The 13,575-nt window shown below is 47.3% G+C and overlaps 1 protein-coding gene across 1 annotated transcript in view; it reads right to left on the bottom strand.

Moving 5' to 3' along the window:
- The window catches only part of FAM13C (family with sequence similarity 13 member C), an 82,397-nt gene that overhangs the window by 56,248 nt on the left and 12,574 nt on the right, over window positions 1-13,575 (bottom strand). The window contains exon 2 of the mRNA XM_044659217.1: window positions 7,473-7,591. Coding sequence (XP_044515152.1) covers window positions 7,473-7,591 — 119 coding nt within the window. The remainder of the gene's footprint in view (window positions 1-7,472; window positions 7,592-13,575) is intronic.

Here is a 13,575-nt window from a genome sequence, read left to right as displayed (position 1 = left end):
GCGAGTATTTTGGGGGCACCCCCTATGGACCACACGCTGGCTATGGGCCTTCCAAATAGGACCTCATTTGGCCCTCGTGACAATCAAGAGAGGCTGGTGCTATTTAGCCCCATTTTACAGATGAGGAAACAGAGGCAGACAGCAGGTAAGTGATTTGCCCAGGCACGTGGCTAGTAAACGACTGAGGGCAGATTTGAACTTGGATCTTCCTAACCCCAAGCCCGGCGCCCTATTCATTGCCACCCAAACAGCCCCTTAGACTTTGGGCTTGTCCTCACTGTTGGAGGACATTTTCTTCCCTCTTATTTTACTCTTCACATTGGGCCATGGCTCGGCCCCCCAAAAGAAGGCCTCGTCAGGCCAGCCAGGGTCCAGGAGCGCGCCCTGCCCTCCCTCTGTCAGCCTCTCGGGGGGCTGCCATGCCAGATCTGTGCCGACGTTCCCCCGAGAGGGAGGCAGCGGGGGCTAGTGGGAAGAACCCGACTTTGGAGGCTGAGCGTCACTTTGGTAAGTTTGGAGCCGGAAGAGACCCGGGAGGTCAGAGACAAAGGCCCCCTCGCTTCAGAGATTTGGAAAGGAGACCGTTCCTGCCCTTCATCCCGCCGGCCTCTTCTTCTTCCCAGGCTCCCCATCTCCCACCTCTGCCCCTTTGCCCAGGCTGGTCCTCCCTTTAATGCTCTCCTTCTTTCACATTGCTTATAAGATTCTCTAACTTCAGGCCAGCCACCTGGCTCAGTGGCTAGAGCATGAGGTCTGGACTTGGAGGACCTGGATTCAAATCTGGCCTCGGACCCTTCCTGTGAGACCCTGAACAAGTCATTTCCCTCTGACTGCCTGCTCCTTGCACTCTTCTCTCTTACAAGGGATACTAAGACAGAAGATAAGCATTAAAAACAATCTCTCACTTCCTTCCAAGCTCCGTGAAAGCACGGCCTCTGGCAGGACTCCCCTGCGTCTTAGCACCCCCACATGACTCGGTACCAGCATTTCTGTTGTTTTGTTTTCATAGTTTTCAATCCGCTCCCTAAATTGGAAGCTCTTTGGGGACACGAAGGAGGCTGACGACCTCCCCGCCGACCCAGCATAGACAACAATCAGTCAACAAACTTCTGATCAAATGGGGGAGCCAAAACAAAAACGGAGGCGCACGGAGTGAGCCAAAGGCAGGCTAAATAGGAGGCTGTTCTCAGAGGGAAAACGCTGGAACGAAGTTGGGGTGGAGGGGGCTTCCTGGAGAAGCTGGGCGCTGGGAGGCTCCCACTGGGGTGAATGGGGGCCAAAGACTCCGGAGCTTGGTCCTCTGGGCAGTCTGGGCATCTGGGCTGCCAGGGAGCAGCAGGACAGCACCACATGGCCCCGGGCACGGGGAGGACAGAGGGCTCTGTCCTGTCCCCTCTACTCTGGCTCCTGTACCCTTCCAGGCCGATCCACGACTCTGTTCTTGTTCTAAAGTGCTGGTGCTGGGAGGGAGCCCTCCGTTCCCTCCCCTCCCCTGCCCTCTCTCGCCCAGAGTCCTCGTTATGAGTCACTTTTCAGTCCCCTCTGATTCTTTGTGACTCCATTTGGGGTTTTCTTGGCACAGATCCTGCAGCGGTTTGCCATTTCCTTCTCCGGCTACCTAGAGGCCACCCCCCACTCCTCAGAGGTCCGAGACGGTCTCTTCTTCCAAAGCTCTGCCCAGGGACCCCTCCTGGCTGTAGCCGCCCATCACAGCCTCTCTTTCAATATTTCCCAGGGAGCTCTGGCCTCCCCTTTGTCTCTGTGGCATTCTACTTTATGGGATTCTCCGCTGTATCATATTCCCAGAGCAGATTATAAGCTTTAAGGCTAGGGATAATGTTTTCTCTTGTTTTGTTTTATTTTTAATCAGCTCCGTCTCCCAGCCCTTGGCACAGGGCCTCATCTGCAAGAGGAACCTGTGGGAGAGTCAGTATGACGAGCGAGTGGATGGGGCGCCACACAGGGGTGTCAGCAAGCCTCAAATTCCAATCTCGCCTCAAACACTGACTAACTTTGTGACCGAAGAAAAACCTCTGAGCCTGACTCAGACTCAATTCCCACAGCAGGATAATGGTGGCTGATATTAGCTCCATCCTCCCAGGACTGCTGTGAGGACCAAACGAGATCATGTCTAGGAAGCACTTTATTAAAAAATATATCAACTGGAGGCAACTGGGTGGCTCAGTGAATTGACAACCAGGCCTAGAGATGGGTTCAAATCTGACCTCAGATACTTCCTAGCTGTGTGACCCTGGGCAAGTCACTTCACACTCATTGCCTCGCTCTTACTGCTCTTCTGCCTTGGTACCAGTACACAGTATTGATTCTAAGACAGAAGGTAAGGGGTTAATAAAATTTATTTTTAAATGAAGGAAGAGACAATTTGAACAATTCTGAACATTTATTAGTAACGGCAGCTTCATTAATGAAGAAATCAACGTCAGAAGTTTCCCATTTGTTGTTATTTTCTACACTGGGAATAGAGGCAAAGAAAAAACGAGTGTTTTTAAAGTTTTTGTTTGCTTTTCTAAATAAAGCTGTCAGATGGGCCTGATGAACTCCACCAACATCACAATTTTGCAGAGGACCAATTCTCTCTGCCTACTGATCCTTTCCAGAAAAGAAGAGACAATCAAAGCAAACTCAGGCTTCTACTTAGGCCAGTATAACCTGTCATTTTCAGAAACAAAATGGAATGGCTAAACAAAGCCCACTGTGATGCTTGTTTGGGTGTCGTTTAGTCATTTTCCATCATGTCTGACCCTTCGTGACCCCCTTTTGGGGTTTTCTTGGCAAAAATACTGGAGTGGTTGGCCATTTCCTTCTCCAACTTGTTTTACAGATGAGGAAACTGAGGCAAATAGGTGAGTGAGTTGCCCAGGGTCACACAGTTAGTGTCTGAGGCTGTATTTGAACTTGGGTTCTTCTGACACCAGGCCTGGCACTCTATCCACTGTACTACCTAGCTGCTCCAAAATGCTCTTCTTGTTAAGACTGTGATGCTTAGGATAGCTTAAAAAGCGCAGCTTGGCAGCACACATTCCCCTACACTGGTTACTCTGCTCAATCTGGGTTGTTTTAGACATGCTCAGAGGCACAATATTGCCTTTCGAGGAAGTGAATGCATGCACATGGCACATATGTGTGTGTGTGTGTGTGAGAGAGAGAGAGAGAGAGAGAGAGAGAGAGAGAGAGAGAGAGAGAGAGAGAGAGAGAGAGACGGGGGGGGGAGAGAGAGAGACAGAGAGAGAGAGAGACAGAGAGAGACAGAGAGAGACAGAGAGAGAGACAGAGAGAGACAGAGAGAGACAGAGAGAGAGACAGAGAGAGACAGAGAGAGACAGAGAGAGGAAGAGAGACAGAGAGAGACAGACAGAAAAAGAGAAACAGAGACAGAAAGAGATAGACAGAGAGAAACAGCCAACATGTCCAGTACCAAATTTTTCTATTTCTTTCCAGAGGACGGAAGCCCCCCAGATCAGATATATATTCTATTCTTTCTCTGTCCCTGCTCCCACATGGGGATGACATGCTTCCCATCCAGGCCCTGGCCCTGACCTTTGCCTCTCCTCACAGCTATCTGCAGCAGCTCTAGGGGACCTAAAGACCCGGTCAGAATCTGAGTTGAAAGTGGCCTTGCCATCCATCAAGTCCTGCCATCCCTGAAGCAGAATCTCCTCTATAAGAGCCCTCACAAATGATCATCTATCCTCTGCTTGAAGCCTTCCAGCAAGGAAGAACTTACTACCACCCAAGGCAGCCCATTCTACTTGGGCTTGGCTCTAATAATATTGGGAATTTCTTCCTTACATTAGGTTGAAATCTGCTTTTTTTTTTCCTTTAATTTCCACCCATAGACCCCCGTTCTTCACTCAGGCCCAAGCAGACTACGTCTAATCCTTCTTCCACACAACAGCCCTTCAAATACCTGAGGACAGATATCATGTTCCCTATTATGATGAAATAACACTGTCCACCGGACACAGATGAAGACTGATGACTCACGACCTCAGCCAGAGATCTGCCATCCATGGTACAATTTAACCAGGCAGACACAATTAAGAGAAGGTCTGGCAAGCAGGGGTCCATTTTCATTTGTGGCTGAATCAAAGGAACATGGGGTCATGAGAGCAAAGATTTAGAGTAAGAAGGCAGCTGAGAGGTCATCCAGTCCAACCCCCTCATTCTGCAGATGAGAAACCTGTGCTTAAAAGCCTTGCCCAAGAATCCTATCATTAATAAACAGACTGTAGAGCTGAGAGTTTCTGCCAGGCTGTGGGGAAGACTTTGTTTCTCCTAAACCTAGCAAAGTTTCACCCTTGCCAATTTCACCCTTGCCAGTTTCACCCTTGCCAATTCCATCCCTGCCAGTTTCACCCTTGCCAGTTTTGTACTTGTCAGTTTCACCCTTGCCAGTTTTACACTGATCAGTTTCACCCTTGCCAGGCTTACACTGGTCAGTTTCACCCTTGCCAGTTTCAAATACAGACCACCATGGAGGTTCATATAAACCACCAGTAGGGACTTCACAAAGATCTTACCTTGGCTGATGACGCACCACATCTTGGCAGTGGAAGGTGACGCTCTGAGGTCCCTCATTAGCTGGGGCTCCTGCTTTCCCTTGCCATTCCGATGGGCTGGGAGAGACATTCTCTGGCTCCTGTAAGAGGTAACAGAAAGAGAGAGCAGGCATGGTCAGTGGCAATCAGTAAGAACAGAGAGCGCCCTCAGCTTGTGGGCAAGGGGAGGTTACACAGGAGCCAGAGGGCTCTGGTCATCTCATCTAATCCTCTCATTGTACAGCTGGGGGAAACGAGGTCTAGAGAGGTGGCAGATGCCACATTCTGTGATCCCAAGGAAGCTTGTCTCATCCTTCAAAGGGCAGCGCTGTGCCTTAGGACACTGGAGCTCACACAGACACACACAGACTCATACACAGGGTGATCTAGACTCTACTCCAAGGCACTCCTAGAAGGAAAAATGGACACAAAGGGGTGCCACAGCTATTTGGCTCCAGCAGATTCAAGACATCCCCCCATGCTACAGCACCTTCCTGGAGGGGCAGCAGGTCATCTTTTCAGGCTCCTCTGGAGTTCTTGAGCACTTTCTCATCATGTTGCCTTCATTCCAGCAAGAAGGCAAGCTTCTTCAGAACAAGGCCAGTATATGTCAGTAAGGTCTTGAACCCTAGTCCCCCTAGCTCCCCCACACCAGCTCACTACCTGCTATACCCCACTGCCTCACTTTCTACCTTGAGCAGAATATAAAACACCAGATTTGCACTTCTTAAACAATATTCTTTCTCTGGTAGCCTTATCTACTGTAGATTGGAAAGGGGGCTGGCTTTGGAGGCAGAGACCTTGAGTTCAAACCACAGTCCTATAAACGGTTCCCCTTATCATTTTGGTGACCCACTTTTCCTCACTGAGCTGAGTCCTCAACTGTAAGCTAAGGAGGCCGGAAGAACCCTTCCAAATGACTTTGTTATCAGCCCCGGCTATGGAAGTTCTTGTTTTTGTTTTTATTTCTGTTTTTCACTCTAGAAATATATTAGACCCAGGGTCCTGGCTTTGCTGCTTGACCACTCCCATAATTTGAAAGAAGGCACATAACATCCCTGGGCCTCAGTCTCCTTTTCTGTAAAATGTGGGACTTGGGATGAGGTGTCCACTGAAGGCCATTCCAGTGCTAACATCTGACAATCACTAGGTCCCGTTCCCTCTTGTTCTCACCTAACTGCCCCTGATTCAGCAGAATGACCCAGATGAACTCATTCCCATTAACTTTCTAGTGTTTCCAATAAGCTGCTTAATGTCCTGTTTCCAAGTAGCTCTCAAAGTTGGATTACACAGATTCCCTTTGCTTGCCTACCAACTCCCTGCAAGCAGGCAGCCTGCTCTTTTGAGCTAGAAGTGGCCTCTATCTCCCATAATCCATTAGTTCTTCAGCTACTTCCTTTAATAGACTCAATTGTTTTCTGTTCCTGCTGTGTCAGCTCAGTCTAAACCATCATTTTTTCCATTTCAGGTGACTAACTTGGTTTGCTTTTTGGTGCCCCAGGCTCTAACTTTATTCTTAGTTGTGAGCACCACATTTTAGGAGGGACATTGATAAAATGGAGAGCCGGGGCCATCTTGAAGCTCTTCTTAGCCAACTCTCTCATTACAAGGATGAGGAAACTGNAGAGAGAGACAGAGAGAGAGAGAGACAGAGAGAGAGACAGAGAGAGACAGAGAGAGACAGAGAGAGAGACAGAGAGAGACAGAGAGAGACAGAGAGAGGAAGAGAGACAGAGAGAGACAGACAGAAAAAGAGAAACAGAGACAGAAAGAGATAGACAGAGAGAAACAGCCAACATGTCCAGTACCAAATTTTTCTATTTCTTTCCAGAGGACGGAAGCCCCCCAGATCAGATATATATTCTATTCTTTCTCTGTCCCTGCTCCCACATGGGGATGACATGCTTCCCATCCAGGCCCTGGCCCTGACCTTTGCCTCTCCTCACAGCTATCTGCAGCAGCTCTAGGGGACCTAAAGACCCGGTCAGAATCTGAGTTGAAAGTGGCCTTGCCATCCATCAAGTCCTGCCATCCCTGAAGCAGAATCTCCTCTATAAGAGCCCTCACAAATGATCATCTATCCTCTGCTTGAAGCCTTCCAGCAAGGAAGAACTTACTACCACCCAAGGCAGCCCATTCTACTTGGGCTTGGCTCTAATAATATTGGGAATTTCTTCCTTACATTAGGTTGAAATCTGCTTTTTTTTTTCCTTTAATTTCCACCCATAGACCCCCGTTCTTCACTCAGGCCCAAGCAGACTACGTCTAATCCTTCTTCCACACAACAGCCCTTCAAATACCTGAGGACAGATATCATGTTCCCTATTATGATGAAATAACACTGTCCACCGGACACAGATGAAGACTGATGACTCACGACCTCAGCCAGAGATCTGCCATCCATGGTACAATTTAACCAGGCAGACACAATTAAGAGAAGGTCTGGCAAGCAGGGGTCCATTTTCATTTGTGGCTGAATCAAAGGAACATGGGGTCATGAGAGCAAAGATTTAGAGTAAGAAGGCAGCTGAGAGGTCATCCAGTCCAACCCCCTCATTCTGCAGATGAGAAACCTGTGCTTAAAAGCCTTGCCCAAGAATCCTATCATTAATAAACAGACTGTAGAGCTGAGAGTTTCTGCCAGGCTGTGGGGAAGACTTTGTTTCTCCTAAACCTAGCAAAGTTTCACCCTTGCCAATTTCACCCTTGCCAGTTTCACCCTTGCCAATTCCATCCCTGCCAGTTTCACCCTTGCCAGTTTTGTACTTGTCAGTTTCACCCTTGCCAGTTTTACACTGATCAGTTTCACCCTTGCCAGGCTTACACTGGTCAGTTTCACCCTTGCCAGTTTCAAATACAGACCACCATGGAGGTTCATATAAACCACCAGTAGGGACTTCACAAAGATCTTACCTTGGCTGATGACGCACCACATCTTGGCAGTGGAAGGTGACGCTCTGAGGTCCCTCATTAGCTGGGGCTCCTGCTTTCCCTTGCCATTCCGATGGGCTGGGAGAGACATTCTCTGGCTCCTGTAAGAGGTAACAGAAAGAGAGAGCAGGCATGGTCAGTGGCAATCAGTAAGAACAGAGAGCGCCCTCAGCTTGTGGGCAAGGGGAGGTTACACAGGAGCCAGAGGGCTCTGGTCATCTCATCTAATCCTCTCATTGTACAGCTGGGGGAAACGAGGTCTAGAGAGGTGGCAGATGCCACATTCTGTGATCCCAAGGAAGCTTGTCTCATCCTTCAAAGGGCAGCGCTGTGCCTTAGGACACTGGAGCTCACACAGACACACACAGACTCATACACAGGGTGATCTAGACTCTACTCCAAGGCACTCCTAGAAGGAAAAATGGACACAAAGGGGTGCCACAGCTATTTGGCTCCAGCAGATTCAAGACATCCCCCCATGCTACAGCACCTTCCTGGAGGGGCAGCAGGTCATCTTTTCAGGCTCCTCTGGAGTTCTTGAGCACTTTCTCATCATGTTGCCTTCATTCCAGCAAGAAGGCAAGCTTCTTCAGAACAAGGCCAGTATATGTCAGTAAGGTCTTGAACCCTAGTCCCCCTAGCTCCCCCACACCAGCTCACTACCTGCTATACCCCACTGCCTCACTTTCTACCTTGAGCAGAATATAAAACACCAGATTTGCACTTCTTAAACAATATTCTTTCTCTGGTAGCCTTATCTACTGTAGATTGGAAAGGGGGCTGGCTTTGGAGGCAGAGACCTTGAGTTCAAACCACAGTCCTATAAACGGTTCCCCTTATCATTTTGGTGACCCACTTTTCCTCACTGAGCTGAGTCCTCAACTGTAAGCTAAGGAGGCCGGAAGAACCCTTCCAAATGACTTTGTTATCAGCCCCGGCTATGGAAGTTCTTGTTTTTGTTTTTATTTCTGTTTTTCACTCTAGAAATATATTAGACCCAGGGTCCTGGCTTTGCTGCTTGACCACTCCCATAATTTGAAAGAAGGCACATAACATCCCTGGGCCTCAGTCTCCTTTTCTGTAAAATGTGGGACTTGGGATGAGGTGTCCACTGAAGGCCATTCCAGTGCTAACATCTGACAATCACTAGGTCCCGTTCCCTCTTGTTCTCACCTAACTGCCCCTGATTCAGCAGAATGACCCAGATGAACTCATTCCCATTAACTTTCTAGTGTTTCCAATAAGCTGCTTAATGTCCTGTTTCCAAGTAGCTCTCAAAGTTGGATTACACAGATTCCCTTTGCTTGCCTACCAACTCCCTGCAAGCAGGCAGCCTGCTCTTTTGAGCTAGAAGTGGCCTCTATCTCCCAGAATCCATTAGTTCTTCAGCTACTTCCTTTAATAGACTCAATTGTTTTCTGTTCCTGCTGTGTCAGCTCAGTCTAAACCATCATTTTTTCCATTTCAGGTGACTAACTTGGTTTGCTTTTTGGTGCCCCAGGCTCTAACTTTATTCTTAGTTGTGAGCACCACATTTTAGGAGGGACATTGATAAAATGGAGAGCCGGGGCCATCTTGAAGCTCTTCTTAGCCAACTCTCTCATTACAAGGATGAGGAAACTGAGGCCTGGGCAAGGACAATGATTTGTTAGCTGGGTGACCCTGGATCTTCTCAGTCTCGGTGTTCTCAGGAGTAAAATGGAGATAAAAGCAGCTACTTCACAGAGCTGTATCGTGAAGATCAACTGAGGCATCATATTATGAAGAGAATTATGAAGAAAAATAACTGAGAGATGTAAAAACTCTAATGGATGTAATGGTCAAGCCCAAGGCCAGAGGCCTGAAAACAAAGCATGATACCTATCTACTATCAGAGATGTGATGGGCGGCTCAAGATGCAAAACAAGACAGATGTGTTTCTACCCAAGAGTGAGACTGTTTTGTTAGACTATACGTTTGTGGGAAATTTATTTTTATTTCTGTTAATGTTCCAGTTCAAGAGAAAGAAAGGAGGAGGAATAAATAGATAATAAATGCTTGTAAAACTAACAAGTAAATAATAAGAAAGAATAAATAAATAAATGAGGAGGGGAGGAAAGGAGGAACGCATGTATAGGGTTTTGAAAACCCCAAAACAGAATAAAATGGGGCAGCTAGGTGGCTCAAGGGGTAGAGAGTCAAGCCTGGAGATGGGAGGTCCTCTGACACTTCTAACTGTGACCCTGGGCAAGCCACTTGCCCAGCTCTTTACCACTTTTTCTGCTGTAGAACCAATATTAATTATTCTTAAAGTTTATTTATAGATTTATAATATAAAATATTATAAAATTAATATTAATAAACAATAATATTAATTCTAAGCTGGAAGGTAAGAGTTTTAAAAAATATATAATTTCTAGCTGCTGTTATTGTTATAATTACTCTGCAAATATATTAGACACATATATGTACCCACAGGATCATCTCTAACCTCACATGTATGTATATACATACCCAGAACAATCATACTTTCCCCAGCATCCTAAGAGACTCAAATATCTAGAAACCAGCCCTGAAATTGGAAGTAAGTCCTTCTCTTCAACAAAAAAGACCTGGAGTCTCGAGGATAACAACGCGAACAAGATCCATGCCTAAAACGGTGCCCTTCTCAGCCCAGAGCCACACGGATTAGTATTGTTTGGAAAATGAAGGTCACTTGATATCGTGTAGTTTAACAAATAAGCTTCATTCTCGGTTTCCCATCTGCCTTCCCTCAGAGTGGAGGGCAGTTTAGAAGAGGGGAGGAGCAGAGGGAAGAAATGCTGCCTAGAGGAGAGCCATCCAGGGCCCTTTGGGCGTGTGGGGGGGATGAAGAGCTCCAAATACAAGAGTTGGGCCTGAGATACTCAGAAAGGGTCCAATGTGACTGAACATTCATTTATTGAAACTGTGGAAATATGTGCTAAAAAGGCAGCCCTTGGTAGTGGGTGGGCAGACTGGCCCCACGGCCAGGGAGGTCAACTGTGACACTGGCTGGTTTGTGCGACATCTCCCTAAGGTTGGGGTTCTTCACTTCTGTGCATCATGGAGCCCATTGGGAAGCCTGTGGGCCTCTTCTCAAGATGTCTATAAATGTATAAACTACATTGGATTCTGAAGGAAACCAACCACAATGAGAAAAATAAATTAAAAACAACTTCATCACCCTGGCGAAGACCCCCTGATCTACGAATCCCACACCTGGACAGGAATCGCCTCTACCACACACGTAACAAGGGGCGGAGGTGGGGACCCCAGTACTTCCTGAGGCAGCTCATTCCACCTGTGGGCCGCCATCATTATTAGGAGGTTTTTCCTTATGCCGGGCCACAACTTCTGTGTGTTGCTCCTACTTCCCTCTTCAGGATGAACAAACAGAACCAGGCTCTTCTCTCCTCCCATATTTGGGGGCACCAGTTATGTCTTCCCCAAGCTAAATATCCCCTGTCCTTCCAACCAATCCTTGTAGTTCTTTCACCATTCCAGACTAGTCCCAGTTGGTCAATGCCCTTTCTAAAATGGCCTAGAGGTCTCTGAGGCTTCTACTAGCTCTGAGCTGTCATGAATCAGTAGTTAAGACTGGAAAGACTGGGGATGTGGAGAGGGTGCTGTTGGTCCTCTAATTTTTTCAAGCCCTTCCCTTCCATCTTAGAATCAATACTGTGTATCAGCTTTAAGGCAGAAGAGCAGTAAATGCTAGATAATTGGGTTTAAATGACTTGCCCAGGGTCACACAGCTAGGAAGTGCCTGAGGTCACATTTGAACCCAGGACCTCCCATCTCCAGACCTGGTGCTCCATCCCCTAAGCCACCTCGCTGGCTGGGTCCTTGAATGTTAAGATAAGAAAGTTAGGCTCTAATTGGAAGGCAAGAGGGAGTCTTCAGCCTGGCTAGGGCAAAAAAAAAAGGCCTCTTTGACAACCATCATGCAGATTGGGATGGGATGGGAGGAAAGCCAGATGGAATTGTCCTAAATAGTGAATCATCAAAACGATTTCAAGTCTATTCAGGCTTTTCCCTTTCATCTATGTGGTCACCATCATTGGGTTGATTTACAAATTGAAAAGGTCTTTGAACCGCCATTTTAGTGAAACATTAATTTATGTGCCCCAAGCACAGTGCCTGGCATGGAGTGGGCACCGTTTCTTGATTGACTGAACGACCAGAATTCTGGGTACTGCTAGGGTGCCTCTAACTTTTCCAGCGCCTTGGGCCTCTACTCTCTCTTTCTCACAGCCAATCAATTCTTCTGCATATAAATGAAGGCACCCAGGCACCCAAGGGGCAAGGGAGAGATGTTTGGTGAATCCGGGAAGGGTGCAGCATTTTATCACTACTGAAGAACAAGCCACCTATTGAGGAAGAATCCTGAAATTCAGAAGAGGCACTATAAAGAAGCATGCTTGGGCCTGGAGCCAGGATTCTGGTTCAATTCAACTGCAGACATTTCTAGCTGTGTGACCCTAGGTAAGTCACTTAACTTCTGTTTCCCCATCTGCAAAATAGTTCCTACCTCCCATAGTTCCTGTGGGGGTCAAAAGAGACAGCAAATGTTTATTATGATCCGCTGCCATTCGAGGCAAGGCCAACCCCTTTCTAATCCCTTTTCCCGAGGAGATTTGAGACCACTACTGAGTCCCCATAAGACTCCTCATCTTTAGGCTACCCATCACCAAGCAGCACCTTTAGCCAAGTCTGTCAGTGGAACAGTCTCTGCACCTGTCACCACTCCAGGGACCCTCTCCTGGGCACCTTCCACCAGAGAGCCCCAGAAATGGGAGTCATTCTACATAAGGTCTGACCAGGGCCTGATTCTCAGCCCCTGGTTCCAGCTAGGCTTCCAGCACCGTCTAAATGAGATCAGCTTCCCGGGGAGCCCTACAGACCATTGACTTACCCTGAGCTTGTCACCCTGTAGGCTCCCAACCCCTTTTCTACAAAATTCTGTTTGTACTCTCCCTGACTCATACTGTGTTTCTGAAGGTGATTTTTTGAACCCGAGGACTGGACTTTACATTTTAACGTCAATTTCTCAGTAAAAGTGTGGGGGGTAGAGGGTGAGGAGGGCAAAATTGGACAAGATGGTCTCTAATGTCTCTTTAAAGATGTTCATTTTAGCCTAACAAACACCCAGGAAATTGAACCCCTTTGCTAGAAACAAAGCAGCAAACATCACCCAGGAAAGGGAATCCTTCTCCCCAAATAGTCCCAAGGCCATGTCAAGCATCCATCTGTTTTCTATCTGGTCACACCCTTCCCATAGGGATTTGTGGCAAATCCCTGTTTCTTATGAATCCAAAGTGACAAGCCCAGGCTCAGCATCCTGGAGTTTAACAATCCATAGCTCCAGGGCCTTTCCCAGGCCCCTGGTCTGTGCCCTCTTTATTTCCGAAAACTAAAACAAAACAAAACAAAAATCACTTTGAATTTATTTGGACTACAGCTTGTATTTGCTTATCTACTGAATGCTCTTTGTCTCTAGTAAAATAAAAGGAAGCTCTTCAAAGGCAGGAACTCTCTTTATATTTTTAAAGACCCCTTCCCTTTGGTTTTAATACCAGTTCAAAGATGGGCTTTAAGATGGGATTAAGTGACTTGCCCAGGGTAGCACAGGTAGGATGTGTCTGAGGCCAGGAGCTCCTGACTACAGACCTAGCACTCTATCCACTGTGCTATCTGATCACCAGGGACTACTTGACATTGTATTTCAATCCCAAGCACCTAGCACAGGTCCTAGCATGCAAAAGGCACTTAATAAGTGTCTGCTACATAGTACTGTCCATTAGTGAGTCAACAAAGCATCCTATTAAATGCTTATATTCTGAAGAGAGAGAGTGAGAATGATAGAGAAGGGAGGGAAGGAGAAAGAAGGGAGGGAAGGAGAGGCAAAGAGAGAGAAAGGAAGAGAGAGATGGACAAAGGAAGAGAAGGAAAAACAGATAGAGGAGGGGGTGGGAAAGAAGGGGAGAGAGGAAAAGAAGAAAGAGGAAGAGGAGGAGAGACAGAGATAGAGAGAAAGATAGAGGAAGAGGGGGAGGGAGAGGGAGAGGGGAAGAGGAGATGAGGA

Source organism: Gracilinanus agilis, chromosome 2, assembly GCF_016433145.1.
Source record: "Gracilinanus agilis isolate LMUSP501 chromosome 2, AgileGrace, whole genome shotgun sequence".
Taxonomy (NCBI): domain Eukaryota; kingdom Metazoa; phylum Chordata; class Mammalia; order Didelphimorphia; family Didelphidae; genus Gracilinanus; species Gracilinanus agilis.
This window is presented reverse-complemented; position numbering and strand designations above follow the sequence as displayed.